This window comes from Phoca vitulina, unplaced genomic scaffold (genome assembly GCF_004348235.1).
Source record: "Phoca vitulina isolate PV1807 unplaced genomic scaffold, GSC_HSeal_1.0 scaffold40, whole genome shotgun sequence".
Taxonomy (NCBI): domain Eukaryota; kingdom Metazoa; phylum Chordata; class Mammalia; order Carnivora; family Phocidae; genus Phoca; species Phoca vitulina.
In genome coordinates, this window is record NW_022589743.1 from 11658903 (window position 1) to 11682010 (window position 23108).

Below are 23108 nucleotides of genomic sequence, written 5' to 3' on the forward strand. Positions count from 1 at the left end.
TGCGGTCTCCACCCATCTTTTTACTGCCAGGATGTATGTTTGATGGGGAAACCCTAAAAGGGATTTGTAAGAATCACAACAGAAATCGTGCAGTTACGGAGAAAATACAAATCCTCCTCAGAAGGGCCAAGCCCGAGGCCGCGTGCAGTCAGGCCAGAGACCCCGCCCCTTCCGCCTTACGTCTGACGTCACACGGCGCGCGCGCGGGCGTGCGGAGTTGAGGCTGGGGTGTAGCTACTCTGCGTAGGCGTCCGGCTTTGAAATGCAGCGCGACTTAGTGAGTTTCCCGCTGTCCCCAGCGGTGCGGGTGAAGCTGGTGTCTGCAGGTTTCCAGACAGCTGAGGAACTCCTAGAGATGAAACCGTCCGAGCTCAGCAAAGGTAACGACTCCGGGCGGCAAGTTGAAGCACACAGACCGCCGTCGGTGCCGCCTCCATCTCGGTTCTTCCGCCTTCAGGTTTCCACCCTGTCTCCGCCAGTTTCCTCCGCCCAAGGCTGCATTTGCAACGTGAAACCGCTCCTTGACTCCAGTTAAACAGGGTGTGAACGGTTAGAGCTGTGGTCCTGAAAACGTTTACTAATTGCTTTCTCTACCCGTGCCTGCTGAATCCTCTTGGGGATTATCTATTACTCAAAAGAACCCTGTTAACGTGGATTATTATGTCCAATATGATGAAGGAACAGATGCTTGGGGAGGTTAAGTAACTTTTCATGATGACTGGGTTAGGAAATTGCGGAGCCAGGATTGGTACCCAGACAGCTGGTCTAGTTTTAGCTGTTCCAAAATCCAAGGGGCAAGGGATTATGTTTGAGAAATGGAGGATTCGTGATAGGACTAGAGACACTAGGTGAGAAAGGGAGCAGAATCTCCAGCACGTGGAGAAAGCAACAGAAAGAAGATACTGCTTCTCTTCTGTAATTCGCTGGAAAAACAAAACAAGAAACCCCAAACCTCTCATTCCAGAACACTGTAGATTATACATTGGTGGGAACCACTGTATCATCATGCGGTATACAAAAATGAAGCTGTCTGCGGTCTCACTGTGCATGTTACACGAGGGTATGCTCAGAACTACTCGTGAGATAGAACAAAATTTTAAGTCCTTGCCCTTAACAAATGGAAAATAAGGAGGTTTCAACTCACCCCTCAAGAATAAATGTTGTAGACCCAGTGTTAACTGTTTTAAATCTTACACTGCGTACGGTTTCCCAACGTTTTTGTTTGTTGGTTTAAGGATTTTATTTGTTTGAGAGAGGACAAGCAGGAGGAACTGCAGAGGGAGAGGGAGAAGCAGGGAGTCAGATACGGGGCTTGATCCCAGGACTCTGGGATCACGACCTGAGCAGAAGGCAGCCGCTTAATCCACTGAGCCACCCAGGCACCCCTGTCTCCCAAAGTTTGATGGTTTTTATTTTTTCTTTCAACAAGTTGGTTCTGCAGTAAAGAAATGAGAGAATCTGCATGATAATGGTAGCTAACAATTACTGAGCGTTTTGGACGGCCTCGGTATTCTACCCAGCTGTTCAACATGTCTCATTCCCGTTTTACAGAAAAAAAGATCTGAGAAAAAAAAAAGTAATTCGCCCATACTAAGTAACTTAATAATAGTGGTTCAGTCAGGGTTTACAAACCCAAGAAATCTGACTCCAGAATTCAGGCTTTTTAAATAGGATTTTCATTTCTTTATCACCCTATTGTCTTTTATTAGTGCCAAATTTGTATTCATATCCTAAGCAAATCAGGCACTGACCTATCAAACTCATAAGTGATGTCACCCTCACCTTTCATTATTCCTTTCATTAGCAGCTTGTTTTGTAATTGCCATTTTCTCTTCTCAAGCCATATTGTCTGATAAGAATGAAATTATATAGTTGAGGAAGCATAAGTGTATTGTTTAAAATATTTGTGCATCAAATAATTGTTCTCATTAAAGATTTTGGAGTGATACATGAATTTTTTATGGTAGTGTTTCTATGAGAAGTTTTTATTATGAATAATACATGCACAAACTTCTTAAAGTTAAATCTTGTTTTAGGCGGTTAGAGGTCATTTTCATTCTCTTCTGAAAAATAATTTTTTTTTTAAGATTTTATTTATTTATTTGACAGAGAGAGAGAGAGATAGCGAGAGCAGGAACACAAGCAGGGGGAGTGGGAGAGGGAGAAGCCGGCCTCCAGTGGAGCAGGGAGCCTGATGCGGACTCTATCCCAGGATTCTGGGATCATGACCTGAGCTGAAGGTAGACGCATAACAACTGAACCACCCAGGCGCCCCTGAAAAATAATTTAGATGCCTTATTAGATCAAGATAACTATGATTTCATAAAACCAAAAGGGATAGTAAAAGGACTGACTGCCTGTACATTTTAATTTCTACCTCCTGAGATACTCTTGTAGGTACTCAAATGCTTTAGAGGTTTAGGTTTCTGGATTCTGCTTTTGAGGTAATAAATAAATCTTTTAAGTATGTAAAGACTAAGAAAACAAAGATGAATGCCTTTATTAACTTGAAAAATTCAATAGTTAATGGAATGTTATATTTTATTTTTATGTTTCTGTTTTTTGTTTTTTTTTTTTAAGATTTTATTTATTTATTTGAGAAAGAGAGCAGAGACAGAGGGAGAAGCAGGCTTCCCGCGGAGCAGGGAGCCCAATGCGGGGCACGATCCCAGGACCCTGGGATCATGATCTGAGCCGAAGGCAGACACTCAACCGACTGAGCCACCCAGGCGTCCCTGTTTTTGTGTTTCTTTACTCTTGGCATCACTCTTATTATCTAAAAATTAAAATTAATGAAGACAACCCAATAGCATGTTAAGACTTTTAAATTTCTAAAATCACGGTTTGGGTTTTGTTGTTTTTTCCTTTTTCTTTTTTTACTTTCAGAAGTTGGGATATCTAAAGAGGAAGCCTTGGAAACTCTGCAAATTATAAGAAGAGAATGTCTCACAAGTAAACCAAAATATGCTGCTACAGCTGAGTCAGGCAAGAAGTGTACAGCACTGGAACTTCTTGAGCAGGAGCACACCCAGAGCTTCATAATTACCTTCTGTTCAGCACTAGATAATATTCTTGGGGGTGGAATACCCTTAACTAAAACAACAGAAATTTGTGGTGTACCGGGTATTGGAAAAACACAATTATGGTAAAGTAAAATGTTCCCTTCTTAAGTGTAGGCTTAATGACATTTTATGTAAGTAATAGAATATGGTGCTATGGGTCTACATTCAGGAGACCAAAAAAGGATGTATGTGCTCTTAATTTTTTGTGTGTGTATGCATGCACATCAAACAAAAATCAGTTTACTATTTGTGTTACTTCAGTACCCCATCTTTAAATTGATATAATTATTTTGGTATCCAAAAATGTTTCTTTTGCAACATTGTAATGTGATCATTAGGGTAAACATGTAATATTCTGTTTTATTTTATTTCATTTTTTAAAGATTTTATTTGACAGAGAGATAGAGCACAAGTAGGCAGAGAGGCAGGCAGAGGCAGAGGGAGGGGAGCCTGACACGGGACTTGATCCCAGGACGCTGGGATCATGACCTGAGCCGAGGGCAGATGCTTAACGACTGAGCCACCTAGGCGCCCTCTTCTGTTTTATTATAGAATTAATTCCTGGGAATATATTTGAAGGTAGGTTTAGTATAAGAAAGGGTTTCATTCCCAGAGGCCTAAAAACCACTAAAAAGTCCTTAATCATGGTTTTATGGGTATACCCTCCCCCTAATCCAAATATCAGTTGATTCATATATATTTGGAGCAGAAAGTTAGCCATCTCTGTTGCCTAATGGTGGTACCTAATGGGTGGTAATGTGGAGTTTGAAAAACACTGCCTTAGATGATTATGATGATTTGGTCATTCAGCTTTCTCTTGACAGTATGCAGTTGGCAGTAGATGTGCAGATACCAGAATGTTTTGGAGGAGTGGAAGGTGAAGCAGTTTTTATTGATACTGAAGGAAGTTTTATGGTTGATAGAGTAGTAGACCTTGCTACTGCGTGCATTCAGCACCTTCACCTTATAGCAGGAACACATATGGGAGAGGGTAAGTTAGCAAGTAATCCTCTTTTTCTCTATAATAAAAGTAATTAGCATTTGTACGTCTCAAGCCTCAGCAAGAAACCATTTAGAACATGAAGCTTAATGACTTGACAGCATCCTAGTGTTAAACTCTCAGATCTTTCTTTTAGACTTAGAAATGCCACAACCTAGACTGGCCTTTTCTTCTTTTATGGCCCTCACTTCTTTCTTTTTTAAGATTTTATCTATTTGAGAGAGAGAGAGCGAGAACAAGCATGAGTGGGGGAGGGGCAGAAGGAGAGGGAGAAGAAGACTCCCAGCTGAGCAGGGAGCCAGAGGTGGGGCCTGGATCCCCGGACCCTGGCATCTTGACCTGAGCTGAACACAGATGCCCTGCTGACTGAGTCACCTAGGTGCTCCACCAAAGGAAGGTAGCTTTGAAAAACCATGTTGGAAATATTTAGAACATTAAGCCTATTGACCTTAGGGGGCTCTGAGTAGAATGTAATTGAGTTCATGACTGTGTTAAGTTTTATTTTTGTCAAGTAGAAATATTGTTTGATTTTTTAAGAAAACATATAAAGGTAATTTCAATTTAAATACTTAAAGGTATTCAAGTTCTTGCCCTTTTAATTACTTTTAAATCAAATGGTTTCTGGTTTGACTGTTCTAGTTTATTTTTTGGATGTGCAGTCCTCATTTTTTTTTTTTTAAGATTTTATTTATTTGTTTGACAGATACATAGCGAGAGAGGGAACACAAGCAGGGGGAATGGGAGAGGGAGAAGCAGGCTTCCCGCAGATCGAGGAGCCCAATGCGGGGCTTGATCCCAGGATCCTGGGATCCTGACCTGAGCTGAAGGCAGACGCTTAACGACTGAGCCACCCAGGCGCCCCCCTTATTCTTTAATAATTGAAGAAAACAATACTTTTCATAAGATGCTTGTATTCCCTTTAAATGAGTGTAATAGCTGGATATTTTAATTTTCATATGAGTACTAGTGGTTCTTTTAATTTTTTTTTTTTTTAAGATTTTATTTATTTTTTTTGAGAGAGAGAGAGAGCACCAGTGGTGGGGAGGGGTGGAGGGAGAGGGAGAAACAGACTACCCGCTGAGCAGGGAGCCCGATGCAGGACTCTTTGCCAAGATCCTGGGGTCATGACCTGAGCGGAAGGCAGACGCTTAACCAACTGAGCCACCCAGGCACCCCCCCCCAAAAGTGGTTTTTAAAAAAAATATAATCTAAGGAGAATCTTACGTTGTTTCTACTTAAATATCAAATTATGCTACAATAATAAAGGAAAAAAGTTACCATAAGGGAAAAAAGATGCTTCTTTTGAACATTTTTCCTTTTAACTCTTAATTTGCAGTCCTATGAAAGAGAAAAACAAGAGAAATTCCATTATGTTACTTCTATTCAATGGAAGCCAATAACTAGAAATATGAAAAGGCGGGCATTAAAACTCTAGTTGTATATATGTATAAACAATTTCTAGATAGCCTAGCATGTAAGGAAATAGTTCAAAAGGTGAAAATAAGACGTCAGGAATCATGCAATGACAGTTTATAGTAATTTTGTTACAATTTTGTTATCTTTCAATTAAAGCGAAGAATTTTGTTATTCAAAGGTATTGTTTTCCTACAATCGCCAATATATCAAAACAAGTAAAACTAATTATTTTATTTTAAGATGGTTTTGTTTTATTCTAGAGCACCCAAAAGCTTTGGAGGATTTCACTCTTGAAAATATTCTTTCCCATATTTACTATTTTCGTTGTCGTGACTACACAGAGCTATTGGCACAAGTTTATCTCCTTCCAGACTTCCTTTCAGAACACTCAAAGGTATGCCTCAAACTACTGAAATACAGCTAACCTTTGGAATGTCTTTGGCGGTGTTTGATTAGCATGAAAAATAAGTAAATAGTATAGTATCATAAGCCTGTTCAAAAATTTCTTTTTTCCTTGTCCTACAATTTGCTTATATTTACACATATTTAGCATATATACATATGTAATTTATGCCCAAAGTAAGAAATTGAAATGATATAGAAGGAGGTTCTGCCTCCAGTAATGGTAGAATAGCTTCTAACAATCTCTTTAGAAAGGTATAAAATGAAAAATACAACTTCCCTTCTACTGCTTCCTAGTACTTCTCCCTAAAGTTGACCACTATTTCTTGTGTGTCTTCTCAAAAAATTTTTTATACATGTTGCAATATCTATCTACCCATTTTTAATATTTGCTAGTGGGGTAATACTGTAATAATGGTGTTGCACCTTCCATTTTTGCTTAGTGTTTTGCATATCTCTATCACCACATGTGGATAAACCTCATTCTTTTTTTTTCAGCTACGTACTATTTCATTTTAAGAAGGTGCTTTTGCTGTTGGTGGGAATGTAAAATGGTACAGTTGCCTCAAAAAACCATATGGTGGTTCCTCAAAAAATTGAAAATAGAATTACCCTATGACCCACCAATTCCACTTCTGTGTTTATCACCAAAAGAATTGAAAGCAGGGTCTTGAAGAGATATTTGTAAACCTGTGTTCATAGCAGCATTATTCATATTACCTAAAATGTGGAAGCAACCCAAGTGTCCACTGATGAATGAATAGATGAGCAAAATGTGGTATACACATACAATGTAATATTATTCATCCTTAAAAAGGAAAGAATTTCTGACATATGCTACAACTTGGATGAATCTTGAGGACATTATGTTAAGTGAAATAAGCCAGTCAAAAAAAGACATACTGTATGATTCTACTTACGTGAGGTGTGAAGAGTAGTCAGACTCAGACATAAAATAGAATGGTGGTTACAAGGGCCTGAGGGGGGAAGGGGAAAATGGGCAGTTATTGTTTAATGGGAATAGAATTTCAGCTATACAAGATGAATGTTCTGTGTATTCTACATAAAAAAAATTGGGAAAAGACTAAGTACCTTAATTTATTTAACTAATTCTCTTATTGGTGGTCTTTTAGATGCTATTATTAACAGTGGTTTGGAGATAATCCTTACACATATCATCTTGGGGTACATTTGTAAGTGTGTTTATGGGATAAATTTTTTTTTTTTAAGATTTTATTTATTTGAGAGAGAAAGAGAAAGCGAGCATGAGCTGGGGGAGGAGCAGAGCGAGAGGAGAAGTGGACTCCCTGCTGAGCATGGATTACGGCTCCATCCCAGGACCTGAGATCATGATCTGAGCTGAGGGCACATGCTTAACTGACTGAGCCACCCAGGCGTCCCGAGGTAGAGAAAGCAGACTTTGTGCTGAGGGCAGAGCCCGACCTGGGGGGCTCAATTTCATGACCCTGAGATCAGGTCCTGAGCTGAAACCAAGGACCTGAGATCATGATCTGAGCTGAAGTCAAATGCTTAACCAACTGAGCCACCCAGGTGCCCCTGTTTATGGGATAAATTCTAAGTATTAGAATTATATTAAAGAGTATGTGCATATTTAATTTTGATAAATATTACACATGACAGAGACTCTCTGACCAAACTTTAGTCAGCCTCCTCTGAGCCTTTTTGAATATGCCTCGACCTTCACCCACATCCTGTCTTTGGTCTGACCAATCCAGTTCATTACTGTGAATAGTGCTGCTGTGAACATAGGGGTACAGTAGTAAAGAATCCTGTAAATTAGTTTAGAGAGAATCTCCCACGTCTAATTTCTGATCACCCTTGATATCTCAAGTTCCTCATTCCCCACTTTCAATGTTATGTCTTTGACCTGCCTATATAGCAAGAATTCTGTTAGGTCACGTTACCAAGAATCCTACCATTGATGTCTCCTCCTAATAATTTTCTATTCACTGACACTCACCCTGTTCCTTGGCTATAAATCCCCACTTGTCCTTGTTGTATTTGGGGTTAAGCCCAATATCTCTTCCCTATTACAAAACCCATCAAAAAGGATATTGCTATCTTCTTGTATAAAGTCTTCCTTACTATTTTAACAGGTGTCAATAATTTTTTTTTAACACAAATTGCCCTTCAAAAAGGTTGTACCAGTGGATCAAAAAACAAGACTGAACTATATGTTGACTACAAGAAACCCACTTTAAGGGTGCCTGGCTGGCTCAGTCAGTGAAGCGTGCGATTCTTCTTTTTTAGAGAGAGAGAGAGTGCAAGTGTGAAGGAGCAGAGGGAGAAAGAATATCTTTTTTTTTTTTTTTTAATTTTTTTTTTTTAAAGATTTTATTTATTTGCGAGAGAGAGAATGAGAGACAGAGAGCATGAGAGGGAGGAGGGTCAGAGGGAGAAGCAGACTCCCTGCTGAGCAGGAGCCTGATGCGGGACTCGATCCCGGGACTCCAGGATCATGACCTGAGCCGAAGGCAGTCGCTTAACCAACTGAGCCACCCAGGCGCCCGAGAAAGAATATCTTAAGCAGGCTCCACGCCCAGGGCCCAATGTGGGGCTTGATCTCACAACCCTGAGATCATGACCTGAACCAGAATCAAGAGTCAGATGCTTAACCAACTGAGCCACTCAGGTGCCCAAGTGTGCAACTCTTGATGTCAGGGTTGTGTGTTCAAGCCCCATGTTAGGGGTAGAGATTACTTTAAAAAAAAAAATCTTAAAAAAAAACACCCACTTTAGATATAAAGATACCTGTAGATTAAAAGTAAATGATCAGAGAAAGATCTACCATGTTAACACTAATCAAAAGAGGGTGCCTGGGTGGCTCAGTCGTTGAGTGTCTGCCTTCGGCTCAGGTCTGGGATCGAGCCCCACATCGGGCTCCCTGCTCGGCGGGAAGCCTGCTTCTCCCTCTCCCACTCCCCCTGCTTGTGTTCCTGCTCTCGCTGTCTCTCTCTCTCTGTCAAATGAATAAATAAAATCTTAAAAAAAAAAAAAAACACTAATCAAAAGAAAGCAAGAGTAGCTATATTTATTTTAGAGAGCAGGTGTCAGACCAAGGAAAGTTATCAGGGATAAAGAGGGACATTACGTAATGATAAAAAGGTCAGTTCTGCAAAAAGATGTAACAATTCCTAACATGTATGTGCCTCACAACAGAGCATCAAACTTCATGAAGCAAAAACTGAGAACTGCAAGGAGAAGTAGATGATTTTGCTATATTTGGAGTCTTTAGCAGCTAATAGAAATGGACAGATCCAGCAGACAAAACCAGTAAGAATGTAGATGAACTCAACACCACCAAACAATTGGATATAATGGATATCTATAGACTACTTCATCCAACAACAGAATATATGTTCTCAGTTCATGTGGAACTTTCATCAAGATAGACATTTTCACAAAACTATCAAATCTCCCACCTGTTCTCCAAAGGGCCCATTTATCTTTCCAAAGGTTATTTGTTTTCCTATGAATACCCTTTCTCTGTTCCGTGAATTTTCCTTTCATTTTCTTGACAGTGCCCTTTGATACACAAAAGTGTTAAATTTTGGTGAAGTCCAATTATCCTTTGGTTGTTGTTGCTTATGTTTTTGGTGTTATGTATGAGAAGTCATTGCCAAGGGGCGCCTGGGTGGCTCAGTTGGTTAAGTATCTGACTCTTGATTTTGACTCAGGTCATGATCTCAGGGTTGTGAGATTGAGCCCCACGTCAGGCTCTTCGCTGGGCATGGAGCCTGCTTAAGATTTTCTCTCTCCAGGGCACCTGGGTGGCTCAGTTGGTTGGGCATCTGCCTTTGGCTCAGGTCATGGTCCCAGGGTCCTGGGATCGAGCGCATCGGGCTCCTTGCTCTGCAGGGAACCTGCTTCTCCCTCTCCTCCCCACTTGTACTCTCTCTCACTATCTGTCTCTCTCTCTCAAATAAATAAATAAAATCTAAAAAAAAATTTTTAATTAAAAAAAAAAAAGATTTTCTCTCTCCCTGTGCCCCTCCCCTGCTCATGCGTGCTGTCTTTTTTATTTTTTTTTTTTAAGATTTTATTTATTTGAGAGGGCACAAGCAGGGGGAGTGGCAGGCAGAGGGAGAAGCAGGTTCTCCATTGAGCAGGGAGCCCGATACGGGACTCAATCCCAAGACCCTGGAATCATGAGCTGAGCTGAAGGCAGATGCTTAACCTACTGAGCCACCCAGGCACACCTCTCTCTCTCTCTCTCTCACTCTCACTCTCACTCTTTTTCTTTGCTAAATCCAATATCATGAAAATTTACTTCTAAGATTTTATAGGGGAGGAAAAAGTTTTCCTCAACCCTCTTACGGTCTCTGGCTGGATCTGAAAATTAAACTGACAGGGAGAGTAACAGGAGAAAAGCACACACATTTTACTGAACTTTTATATATACATGGGAGCCTTCTACAAGACAATAAAAACCCAAAGAAGTGACTAGAACAGGAAGCTTTTATATCTTTTAGGCAAAAACAGTAAATTTGTGAAGAATTGATAAGACAAAGGGGTTTGGGCTGGAGGTGGTAAATTATGTAGTAATTTGGAAGATAATTAACAGGGTTCGTTTATATACCTTCTCAACCCTAAATTCCCTGTCTCTCGTGATAGGGCGTCTCCTTTTTTCCTGATAGAGGGAGGGTACCTTTCACACAGGAGATTTATCTCCTGCTTTCTGGGAAGAAGAGAGAGACTAGGAGGTCAAAGTGACCTTCCTGCTTCTGTTGTTTTCTCAAACTTCTGCTTAAGGTATTCAGTATGCTAGGGCACCTGGGTGGCTCAGTGTCTGGTCTCAGGGTTGTAGGATGGAGCCCTGTGTCAGTCCCTTGTCGGGCTTTGCACTTAGGGAATCTGCTTCTCTCTCTCTCTGCCCCTCCCCCATGCATGTGCATGCTCACTGTCTCTCTCAAATAAATAAATAGCTAAAAAGATATTCAGTATGCCAAGGGGCCAAATTTTGGGGTAGCATGTCCTGAACTCCAACCAGTTTAATAGCTTAACTTTTTTATTTGGAACTTTAATACTTGGGTTAATTTTTTATACACAGTCTGAAGTAAGTGTCCAACTTCATTTTGTATGCAGACATCCGGTTGTTCCAGCACCATTTGTTGAAAAGACTACTCTTTCCCCATTGAATGGGCTTGGCATCCTTGTTGCAAATCCGTTGACCATAGATGTGTGGGTTAATTTCTGGACTCTATTAATGTATATGTCTGTTCTATGCCAGTATCACACAGTTTTGATTAGTAGCTTCATAGTATGTTCTGAAATTGGGACATATGAGTTATTTTCAAGATTGTTTTGGCTATTCAGGGCCCCTTGCAATTCCATCTGAATTTGATCCATATGAATGGAGTCTTATTTATTTCTGCAAAAATGCAGTTGGAATTTTGATAGAGATTATATTGAATCTGTAGATTTAACCATGGTATAAATCCTTTAAAAAAAAAGTTTTATTTTTAAGTGATCTCTACACCCAACATAGGGTTCAAACTCAACCCTGAGATTAAGAGTCACATGCTGCACTGACTGAGCCAACTAGGTGCCACATAATTCAATTAAATTTAATTAATATACCACTATATTTCATATATTTTCCACTAGGTGAATTACTGGGTTATAAATTTTGAAATAATTGTCCAGCATTTCTTTAGTCACCAAAAGAAAATGAGAATATAGATCTGCTTTTTTTTTTTTTTTTGTGGCTTGCACATTTATTTATTCACCAAATATTTATTGAGTCTACTTTGGCCAGACACTATTGTATAAATCCTTTTAATATGCTGCAGGATTCCATTTGGTAGTATTTTGTTGAGGATTTTTGTATCTGTAATTGGTCTGTAGTTTTGTTTTTTTTTAAGATTTTATTTTTTTGACAGAAAGAGACATAGCGAGAGAGGGAACACAAGCAGGGGGAGTGGGAGAGGGAGAAGCAGGAGGCCGATGTGGGACTCGATCCCAGGACCCTGGGATCATGACCTGAGCCGAAGGCAGACGCTTAACGACTGAGCCACCCAGGCGCCCGGTCTGTAGTTTTTTTTACTGGTGATATCTTTATCTAGCTTTGGTATCAGTATATTGGCTTCATAGAATGAATTAGGAAGTGTTCCCTCCTCTATTTTTTGGAAAAGTTTGAGAAGAATTGGTGTAAATTCTTTTTATTTATTTGAGAAAGAGAGAGAGTGCACAAGCAGGGGGAGGAGCGGAGGGAGAGGGAGAAGCAGACTCCCTGCTAAGCAGGGTGCCTGATGTGTAGGGCTCAAGGCTCTATCCCAGGACCCTGGGATCATGACCTGAGCCAAAGGCAGACACTTAACCGACTGAGCCACCAGGCACCCCTGGTGTAAATTCTTTAAACGTTTTATAAAATTAACCAATGAAGGGGCGCCTGTCTGGCTCAGTCAGTACAGCATGTGACTCTTGATCTCAGGGTCATGAGTTCAAGCCCCACATTGGGTCTGCTTAAAAAAAAAAAAAAAATTCGGCAGTGAAGCTCTCTGGTCCTGGTCTTTTTGTTGTTGTTGTTGGAAGGCTTTTGATTACTGATTCAATCTCTCCATTGTTATAGGTCCATTCAGATTTTCTGTTTGTTCTTCAGTCAGTTTTGATAGTTTGTGTATTTCAGTGAATTTGTTTATTTTACCCAGGTTATCTAATTTTTTTGCATACAAATATTTGTTTTTATTTCTATAAAGTTGGTATAATGTCCCCATTTTCATTCCGGATTTGAGTAATTTGGGTCTTCTCTCTTTAAAAAAAAAAAAAAAAATTGAGAAAGAGAGAGAGGGTGGGTGTGAGCAGGGTGGGGGGCAGAGGGAGAGGAGAGAGAGAATTTCAAGCAGACTCCTCGTTGAGTGCAGAGCCTGGAGTCCAGAGCCCAACACAGGCCTTGATTCTTCGACCATGAGATCATGACCTGAGCCTAAATCAAGAGTCGAAGCTTAACCGACTGAGCCACTCAGGCGCCCAAGTCTTCTCTCTTTTTTTCTTAGTTTAAAGGTTTGTCAGTTTTGTTGATCTTTTCAGAGAATCAACTTTGGATTTCATTCATTTTCCCTGTTGTTTCTTTCTTGTCTTATTTTGATTATTTCCACCTAATTTTTTTTTTTTTTTTTAAAGATTTTATTTATTTATTTGAGAGAATGAGAGAGAGCATGAGAGGGGGAGGGTCAGAGGGAGAAGCAGACTCCCTGCCGAGCAGGGAGCCCGATGCGGGACTCGATCCTGGGACTCCAGGATCATGACCTGAGCCGAAGGCAGTCGCTTAACCAACTGAGCCACCCAAGTGCCCCACCTAATTTTTTTTTTTAAGATTTTATTTATTTATTTGACAGAGAGAGATAGCAAGAGAGGGAATACAAGCATAGGGAGCTGGAGAGGGAGAAGCAGGCCCCCGCTGAGCAGGAAGTCCAATGCCAGCGACTTGATCCCAGGACTCTGGGATCCTGACCTGAGCCGAAGGCAGACACCCAGTGACTGAGCCACCCAGGCGCCGCTATTTCCACCTATTTTTTTCTTTTTTTTAAGATTTTATTTATTTATTTGACAGAGAGAGACACAGCAAGAGAGGGAACACAAGCAGGGGGAGTGGGAGAGGGAGAAGCAGGCTTCCCACAGAGCAGGGAGCCCGATGCGGGGCTCGATCCCAGGACTCGGATCATGACCTGAGCTGAAGGCAGACACTTAACGACTGAGCCACCCAGGCGCCCCTCCACCTAATTTTTATTACTTCTTTTGTTTTGCCTTCTTTGAGTTTAGTTTGCTCTTCTTTTTTCTAGTTCCTTAAGGTGCAAGTTTTGGATATTGGTCTGAGATCTTTCTTCCTTTCCTTCTGTCTTTTAAAATATAGTTGTTTAGAGCTCTACGTTTCCTATGGAGCACTTCTTACACTGTATTTTATAACTTGGTATGTTGTGTTTTTATATTCATTCATCTTTTAAGTATTTTCTAATTTCCCTTGTAATGTCGTCTTTGACTCATTCATTATTTAAGAATGTGTTGTTTAGGGTTACCTGGCTGGCTCAGTTGATAGAGCATGTGACTCTTGATCTCAGGGTTGTGAGTTTTTTGTTGTTATTTTGGTGGTGTTTTTTTTTTTTTTAAGTTTATTTAAGTAATCGCTATACCCAATGTGAGACTTGAACTCATGACCCCAAGATCAAGAGTCCCATGCTCTTCCAACTGAGCCAGCCAAGTGCTCTTGGGGTCGTGTGTGAGCCCCATGTTGGGTGTAGAAATCACTTTAAAAAAAAAAAAAAAGTGTGTCTTATTTAATTTCTACATATTTGTGAATTTTCCAAATTTCCTTCTGATGTCTGTTTCTAATTCCATTACATTCTGGTCAGAGAAGATACTTTATATAAGATTCCATGTTTATACATTTATTGAGACTTATTTTGTTACCTAATATCTAGGTCTATCCAGGAAAATGTTCCATGTGCATTTGAGAAGAATGTGTATTCTGCTGTTGAGTGGAGCGTTTTATATATATTTATATATCTGTTTCTTTTCTTTCTTTTTTTCTTTTTATGGGTCAACCTTTATTGGTGAGCAGGCAGGTGGTGGGTGAGTCAGGACGCTGGGGAGCAGCTGGGGAGGAGGTTCTGCAGTTGCCATCACAGCATATAATTGCTATATCTTCTTGCTGAACTGAACCTTTTATTATTATACAATTTTTATATTATATAAATTATTTATTTTTACCCTTCTTTGTCTCTTGTAACAAGTTTTCTCTTGAAGTCTTTTTTTTTATAAAACTTTTTTTTTTAAAGATTTTATTTATTTGACAGAGAGAGACACAGCGAGAGAGGGAACACAAGCAGGGGGAGTGGGAGAGGGAGAAGCAGGCTTCCCGCAGAGCAGGGAGACCGACATGGGGCTCGATCCCAGGACCCTGGGATCATGACCTGAGCCGAAGGCAGACGCTTAACGACTGAGCCACCCAGGCGCCCCTCTTGAAGTGTCTTTTATCTGATACTAGTATAGCCACTACAGCTCTATTCTGGTTACTGTTTGCAGGGAATATCTTTTTCCATCCTTTCATTCTTATTTGTATCTTTGTTTTGTTTTTAAGTTTTATTTAAGTAATATTTACACACAATGTGGGGCTCAAACTCATGACCCCGAGATCAATTGTCGCATGCTCCTCCAAATGAGCCAGCCAGGTGCCCCATTTATTTGTATCTTTGGATCTAAAATGAGTCTCTTGCAGGGCACCTGGGTGGCTCAGTTGGTTGGGCGACTGCCTTCGGCTCAGGTCATGATCCTGGAGTCCCGGGATCGAGTCCCGCATTGGGCTCCCTGCTCGGTGGGGGGTCTGCTTCTCCCTCTGACCCTCTTCCCTCTGACCCTCTTCCCTCTCGTGCTATCTCTCATTCTCTCTCTCAAATAAATAAATAAATAAATCTTTAAAAAAATAATAATAAAATAAAATGAGTCTCTTGCAGAAAGCCTATAGTTAGATCATTTTTTAAAATCCATTCTGCCAATCTCTGCCTAAGTCTCTGACTTAGGATGATTCGACTTAAAAGTTTTTTATTTTATTTATTTTATTTTTATTTTATTTTATTTATTATTTTTAAAGATTTTATTTATTTATTTGACAGAGAGAGAAAGAGCGCGCGAGTGCACGCACAAGCAGGGGGAGTGGCAGAGGGAGAGGGAGAAGCAGGCTCCCCACTGAGCAGGGAGCCAGACGCGGGGCTCGATCCCAGGACCCTGGGATCATGACCTGACCCGAAGGCAGATGCTTAACCCACTGAGCCACGCAGGTGCCCCAAATTTTTTTATTTTACAATGGTGCAAAAGTGATACGTATTCAGTAAAAACTGTACATCGAATTTTGATCTTTTCCTAGGCTAGTGATATTCAGTGTAGTACTCTTGCAGTGAGCCACAGCTTTCAATCAGCCATGCAATCATGAGGGTAAACAAGCAATACGCTTACAACCATTCTGTACCTATATAACCATTCTATTTTTCACTTTTAGTACAGTATTCAGTAAATTACATGAGAGATTTGGTGCTTTATTATAAAATAGGCTTTGTGTTAGATGATTTTGCCCAGGTGTAGGCTAATGTAAGTGTTGTGAGCACACATTTAACTTAGGCTAGACTAAACTATGATGTTCGGTAGGTTAAATGTATTAAATGCATTTCGACTTAACAGTATTTTCGACTTGGTGTGGGTTTATTGGAATGTAATCCTGATATAAGTTGAGGAAGATCTGTATCTTGTTTCTCAATTTCCCCATTCCTGCTTTCTTTTTTGTTAGATATTTTCCAGTGTACCATGTTGAGTCCCTTCTCATTTCTTTTACCATATAGTTTTTAGTTATTAGTTGATCTAGGGATTATAATTAACATCCTAATTCATAGCAGTCTAGTTCAAATTAATACGAAATTAATTTTTTTAATTAAAATTTTTTAAAGATTTTATTTATTTATTTGACAGAGAGAGACACAGCAAGAGAGGGAACCCAAGCAGGGGGAGTGGGAGAGGGAGAAGCAGGCTTCCCGCTGAGCAGAGAGCCTGATGCGGGGCTTGATCCCAGGACCCTAAAATCATGACCTGAGCCGAAGGCAGATGCTTAATGACTGAGCCACTCAGGCGCCCCAAATTAATTTCAACAGTATACAAAAACCTTGTTGCTATAAGCTCCATTTATCCCCCTTTATGTTGTTGTTGTCACAGATTACATGTTTATACATTGTGTGACCATCAACATAGATTTATAATTATTTTTTTATATAGTTGTCTTTTAAATCATATAAGAAAATAAGAGGTGTTACAAACCAAAAATACATTAATGCTGAGTTTTAGATATGTAGTTATATTTACTGGTATTCTTTATTTCTGTGTATGGATTTGAGTTACTGTCTGGTGTTCTTTCATTTTCAGCCCGAAGGACTCTGTTTAGCATTTCTTGTAGAATAGATCTACTAACAATGAATTCTCTATCTGAATTGTCTTAATTTTTTTTTTTTTTTTAAAGATTTTATTTATTTATTTGAGAATGAGAGAGCACATGAGTGGGGTTAGGGTCAGAGGGAGAAGCAGACTCCCTGCCAAGCAAGGAGCCTGATGCGGGACTCGATCCAGGGACTCCAGGATCATGACCTGAGCCAAAGGCAGTCGTTTAACCAACTGAGCCCCCCAGGCGCCCTTAATTTTTTTTTTTTAAGTGGAGCCCAGCATGGGGCTTCAACTCATGACCCGGAGATCAAGACCTGAGCTGAGACCAGTAGTTGGGCGCTCAGCCAATTGAGCCACTGAGACACCTGGGAATGTCTTAATTTCTGCTTTATTTTCGAAGAATGCTTTTGCCAGATACACAATTTTTGGTTGACAGTATTTTCTCTTTCAACAATTTGTATGTATCATCCTATCACTTTCTGGCCTTTGGGAACCACTGAACGAATGTGTAAATGAATAAATACACACATACACACACACATGATCTGATTCTTCTTACCACTTAATTGGTATGCTGGTAAATGCTTAGTGACTGCCTTTCCAGGAAAAAAAGTGTATGCACATATATACGTACATAAGTTTATTATAAAGTTGCTGATATAAAAGATGTATAGCACACCATTTACAAATAATAATAAAACATGTGATACTCTTTATTGTAAATTTGTGTAGCCAACTGGGTCTTATAGAAAGCTTTCATTGATTTGGTTTTTTTATTGAGGTTAATTTCACATAATAAGATTCACCGTTTATTTGAGATTTAAGATTCCATTTATTTGAGGGCGCCTGGGTGGCTCAGTCGTTAAGCGTCTGCCTTCGGCTCAGGTCATGATCCCAGGGTCCTGGGATCAAGTCCCACATCGGGCTCCCTGCTCCGCGGGAAGCCTGCTTCTCCCTCTCCCACTCCCCCTGCTTGTGTTCCTTCTCTCACTGTGTCTCTCTCTGTCAAATAAATAAATAAAATCTTTAAAAAAAAAAAAAAGATTCCATTTATTTGAGAGAGAGAGAGCACGCACACATGCACACAAGTGGGAGGGGAAGGGAGAGGGAGAAGCAGACTTCCTGCTGAGCAGGGAACCGGACTGAATGGTGGCTTGGCTCAGTCCCAGGACCCCGAGATTACAACCTGAGCCAAAGGCAGACTCTTAACCGACTGAGCCACCCAGGCGCCTCCAAGATTTACCATTTAAAAGCAAACAATTCAGGGGTGCCTGGGTGGCTCAGTGGTTAAGCATCTGCCTTCAGCTCGTGTCATGATCCCAGAGTCCTGGGATCAAGTTCTGCATCGGGCTCCCTGCTTGGTGGGGAGTCTGCTTCTCCCTCTCCTTCTCCCCCTGCTTGTGCTCTGTCAAATAAATAAATAAAATCTTTAAAAAAAAATAAGCGTGAACAATTCAGTACAATTAGTACATTTACAATGTTGATAATCACTACCTCTAGTTCCAGAATGCTTTTATCACCCTAAAAGGAAATTCATACCCTTTAAGGAGTTGCTCCCTTTTCTCCCTCCCTGCAAAGACCCTGGCAACCACCAATCTGTATTCTGTCTCTATGGATTTACTTATTTTGGATATTGCATATAAATGGAATCATATGATATGTGATCTTTTTGGTCTGGCTCTTTCACTTAGCATAATATGTTCAAAATTCATCTGCTTTGTAGCTTGTATCTGTACTTCATTCCTTTTTATGGTAGGATAATACTCTCTTGTATGTATACGTCACAGTCTGTTTAATCCTTTCATCTGTTGATTTGGGCTGTTTCTACCTTTTGATTATTGTGAATTGTGGCTGCTATGAACATGTATGTACATACATTTGTTCTAGTACCATTTTTTAGTTCTTTGGTGCATGACCTAGAAGTGAAATTGCTGGGTCATGTGGTAATACTGTTTAATTTTTTGAGGAACCACTGAACTGTTTTTTCATAGTTGCTGAAGAGTTTTACATTCTTACCGCCAGCATATGAGGTTTTCCTTGATTTTAATTTTGCTAAACTTATGTATCCATATCTGACCTATGGCAAAATCATGCTACCAGTGAGCACTGGGTTGCTGTCCAATTCAAAAGAAGTTGCTCCTCTCGTGATGATCAAGTACTGTTTTAACGTGAAGGCTGGTTGATATTTTTGTTTATGTTAACAAGTGTGATGAAAGTGAAACAACAAAGGTGCGTTTGTTTTTTTTTGTTTTGTTTTTTTAATTTTTTTTTTTTAAGATTTTATTTATTTGCGAGAGAGAATGAGAGACAGAGAGCATGAGAGGGAGGAGGGTCAGAGGGAGAAGCAGACTCCCTGCTGAACAGGGAGCCTCATGTGGGACTCGATCCCGGGACTCCAGGATCATGACCTGAGCCGAAGGCAGTTGCTTAACCAACTGAGCCACCCAGGCGACCAAAGGTGCATTTTTTTAATTGAAGTATAATTGATGTACAATATCCTGTTTCAGTTGTACATCATAGTGACTTGATATTTTTACACATTATAAAAGAATCCCCACAATATGTCTAGTTACCGTGTGTCACCATACACAAACGTATTTCCTTGTATGTGGTCTTTCTTTCCCTTCTAGAGGTTCTTATCCAGGACTTGGTTCTTCTGTTGCCTCCCTTTTCATTGATGCCTTCCCTTACATCTAGTCTAAGTTAGCCTTCCTCTACTTTATCACCTACTTATTCATCATTATTTCACACAGTTTCATTTCTTCATAACTCCTATCATTATCAGAAATTATTCATGTATTTGTTTGCATGTTAATTGTCCTTTACGCCACTAGAACATAAACTCCAAGAAAGCAGGGACCTTTTCTCTTGTTCCCTACTGCCTGCAACAGTGACTAACATATAGTAGGTATCAATAAGCACATGCTGAATGAAGGAATGAATAATAAAAGATGCAAAAATGGGTTACTTAGACATGGTGTCATCAAATCCTCTTCTTTAGCCTAATTCCTATTAGGTAGAAAAATATATAATCTTACAGGGTTTTTCTGGTTTATATCCAAATTCTGTTTGTTCTTGGATGTGAGGTTTATATATTACTCTGACGTCACTGTAGGAGCCATTATTTGGATTATATTAGAAATGGAACTGTCATGGGTGCCTGGGTGGCTCAGTCGTTAAGCATCTGCCTTTGGCTCAGGTCATGATCCCAGGGTCCTGGGATCAAGTACCACATCAGGCTCCCTGCTCGGCAGGAAGGCTGCTTCTCCCTCTCCCACTCCGCCTGCTTGTGTTCCTGCTCTCCCTATATCTCTCTCTGTCAAATAAATAAATAAAATCTTAAAAAAAAAGAAATGAAACTGTCATGAAAATGTTTATCATCTGTAAGTGAACCTTCTTGATTGGAATTCAATCAATTGCTGAATTCTATATTATAACAGATTCTGCAATGATTAGTTGCCTTATAGTATATTTAAAATTAAGGAAGAAAAGTGTACCAAGAATTTGAAGTTTTTGAAGAAGATATAATAATTTAATATTTGAAGAGTTTTTTAAAACATAAAAATCTTAGGGGCGCCTGGGTGGCTCAGTCGTTAAGCGTCTGCCTTCGGCTCAGGTCATGATCCCAGGGTCCTGGGATCGAGCCCCACGTCGGGCTCCCTGCTCCGCAGGAAGCCTGCTTCTCCCTCTCCCACTCCCCCTGCTTGTGTTCCTGCTCTCATTATCTCTCTCTCTGTCAAATAAATAAATAAAATCTTTAAAAAAAAAACAAAACAAAAACATAAAAATCTTGAAGGTAAAATTGAAATATTGAAGAATTCGTTTTACTAAGACTTCAGAAGTGCTTTTTATCAGTGTAAAATGCCTCTGTAAAGATTGTGTATAGTGGTAAATTATAAGAAAATTATAATTGCTTCTTTATCTTGAATTACTGTTTAAAGTTGATAAATTATCAAACAAGTACATTTTAACTTTTGGTGATTAATGCAGAAAGCTTTGGGTGAATAGATTTATTTTGGAGAGTTAGAACTATAACTCTGGATTTTAAGGATTTTTTTTTTCCTGGAATGAACATGCTTTTGGGATGCCATTTTTTAAATTTTATTTTTAATACCAAACCTAATATCATTATCTCTTCTGTATTTAGGTTCGATTAGTGATAGTGGATGGTATTGCTTTTCCTTTTCGTCATGACCTAGATGACCTGTCCCTTCGTACTCGATTACTAAATGGCCTAGCCCAGCAAATGATCAGCCTTGCAAATAGCCACAGATTAGCTGTAAGTATTATTAGCCAAGAGAATTTTATAATAAAGTCAAACTTGTATAAAATATTAATGTTTAGAAATAGCTGAATAGAATTTGACTAAAAGCACATAATACAGACAGTTTTGAATGGTCTTTGTTTGATTTTTTTAAAAAATTAATTCCAGGGGCGCCTGGGTGGCTGTCATTAAGCGTCTGCCTTCGGCTCAGGTCATGATGCCAGGGTCCTGGGATCGAGCCCTGCATTGGGCTCCCTGCTGAGCGGGAGGCCTGCTTCTCCCTCTCCCACTCCCCCTGCTTGTGTTCCCTCTCTCGCTGTGTCTCTGTCAAATAAATAAATAAAATCTTTAAAAAAAAAAAAAATTCCAGTCATAAGTGTTGTATATTAGTTTTCCTAGAAAATAACAAGCATAATCAAGATGCCATATTTTAAAATGGACTTGTTTGATAAAGAAGTGCCACCTTTGGTAATTGCAATGTTGGGTTTTTTTTAATGTAATATTTGATGTTTTTCGGGTAAGCTCTTCTAACATCCCCATTTTTCTTTTACTCTGGGTCTTTTATTATTACATGTTGTATAATCACAGACTCAGACAGATAGAAAAATTACATAGTGTGAACAACGTAGATGTTTGGAGGTAGAGCTGACTCTTCTAGATTTGAAATGTGAGGTCAGATATAAAGATAAGTTCGGAAGTGACGAGACAGAAAGGAGTGAGGTAATGACTTTTTTTTAACTGCATATTTGCCGTCACTTTCCACTGTACAACCCCGTGCCACTTATCACACCAATACACACACTTGTCCAGGAGGGAGATGGGAAAAGATCAAGCTACTTAACTTGATTTTCTTGTATTTACCCTGATTAGAGAGTCCTTTGTACATATCTGTAATATAGCATAAGTAGATAAAGAACTCCTCAATAAAATCATTTCAAAACATCTTTTCTTTTGAGTTTTTAGATTTTTTTTTTGCCATACATTGAAAAGCATAGTGTCCTATGTTTGAATTATTTCTTGTATTAATTTGTAATTTAGCATCTGTTAATATCAACGAGGAGCCCCCAGTAGGGGGCACTCAAGACTAATGGGTTGCATAGTTTTTAAGTTTCGTTTAGTTTGTTGAATAGAAATAGCTTTATCTTTTCTGATTAAAAAAGTAATCTAAACAGTAACATGGAATACTATGCAGTGTTTAAGAAGAGTAATGTAAATATACATGTACTAACACAGAACAAGATATGTCCAGATATATGATTAAGTAAAAAGATTCAATCACACAGTAATATATTTTATGTGATCCCACTTGTGAGAAAAATAAAAATTATATATGTGCATTTATACTTTTATATATCAACAAAAAGATCTGAAAGGATCAAAATGTTCATAATGACTACTTCTAGAAATAGGATTTTGTGGGGTTGAGGGCATACTTTCCCCTCTTTATAAATTCTTCTTTGCTTGGTTTTTTAAATTTCCCAGTTACCATGTATAGAAGCATTTAGGACTTTTGATAATAAATACATTTCACAATTTTATATATACTTTCTGTAAAAGAAGTTCTAAACAATCAAAAGTGTAGAAAATAAGTAAAGTACCTGTTACCCAGAGATAATTATTCTTGAGTTTGGTGTACCTATTTTTCCAAACTTACTAAGTTTTTTAAGTTTTTATTTTTATTTTAAAGTAATCTGTACACCCAACATGGGGCTTGAACTCACAACCCTGAGATCAAGAGTTGCATGCTCTACCGAGTCAGCCAGGCGCCCCTATAACACATATTTTTTTTTAAAGATTTTTTCTTTTTTTTTTTTAAAGATTTTATTTATTTGACAGAGACACAGCAGGAGAGGGAACACAAGCAGGGGGAGTGGGAGAGAGAGAAGCAGGCTTCCTGCCGAGCAGGGAACCCAATGCGGGGCTCGATCCCAGGACCCTGGGATTATGATCTGAGCCGAAGGCAGACTCTTAACTGACTGAGCCACCCAGGTGCCCCTCTTTTTTTTTTTTTTTTAAGATTTTATTT

General features: G+C 39.3%; 1 protein-coding gene across 1 annotated transcript in view; it reads left to right on the plus strand.

Annotated features, from left to right (window-relative positions):
• The first annotated feature begins 250 nt into the window (after window positions 1-250).
• Window positions 251-23108, plus strand: part of RAD51C (RAD51 paralog C) — a 41759-nt gene continuing 18901 nt past the window's right edge. The window contains exons 1-5 of the mRNA XM_032429245.1: window positions 251-380; window positions 2887-3145; window positions 3887-4053; window positions 5739-5872; window positions 20966-21167. Coding sequence (XP_032285136.1) covers window positions 263-380; window positions 2887-3145; window positions 3887-4053; window positions 5739-5872; window positions 20966-21167 — 880 coding nt within the window. The 5' untranslated portion in view covers window positions 251-262. The remainder of the gene's footprint in view (window positions 381-2886; window positions 3146-3886; window positions 4054-5738; window positions 5873-20965; window positions 21168-23108) is intronic.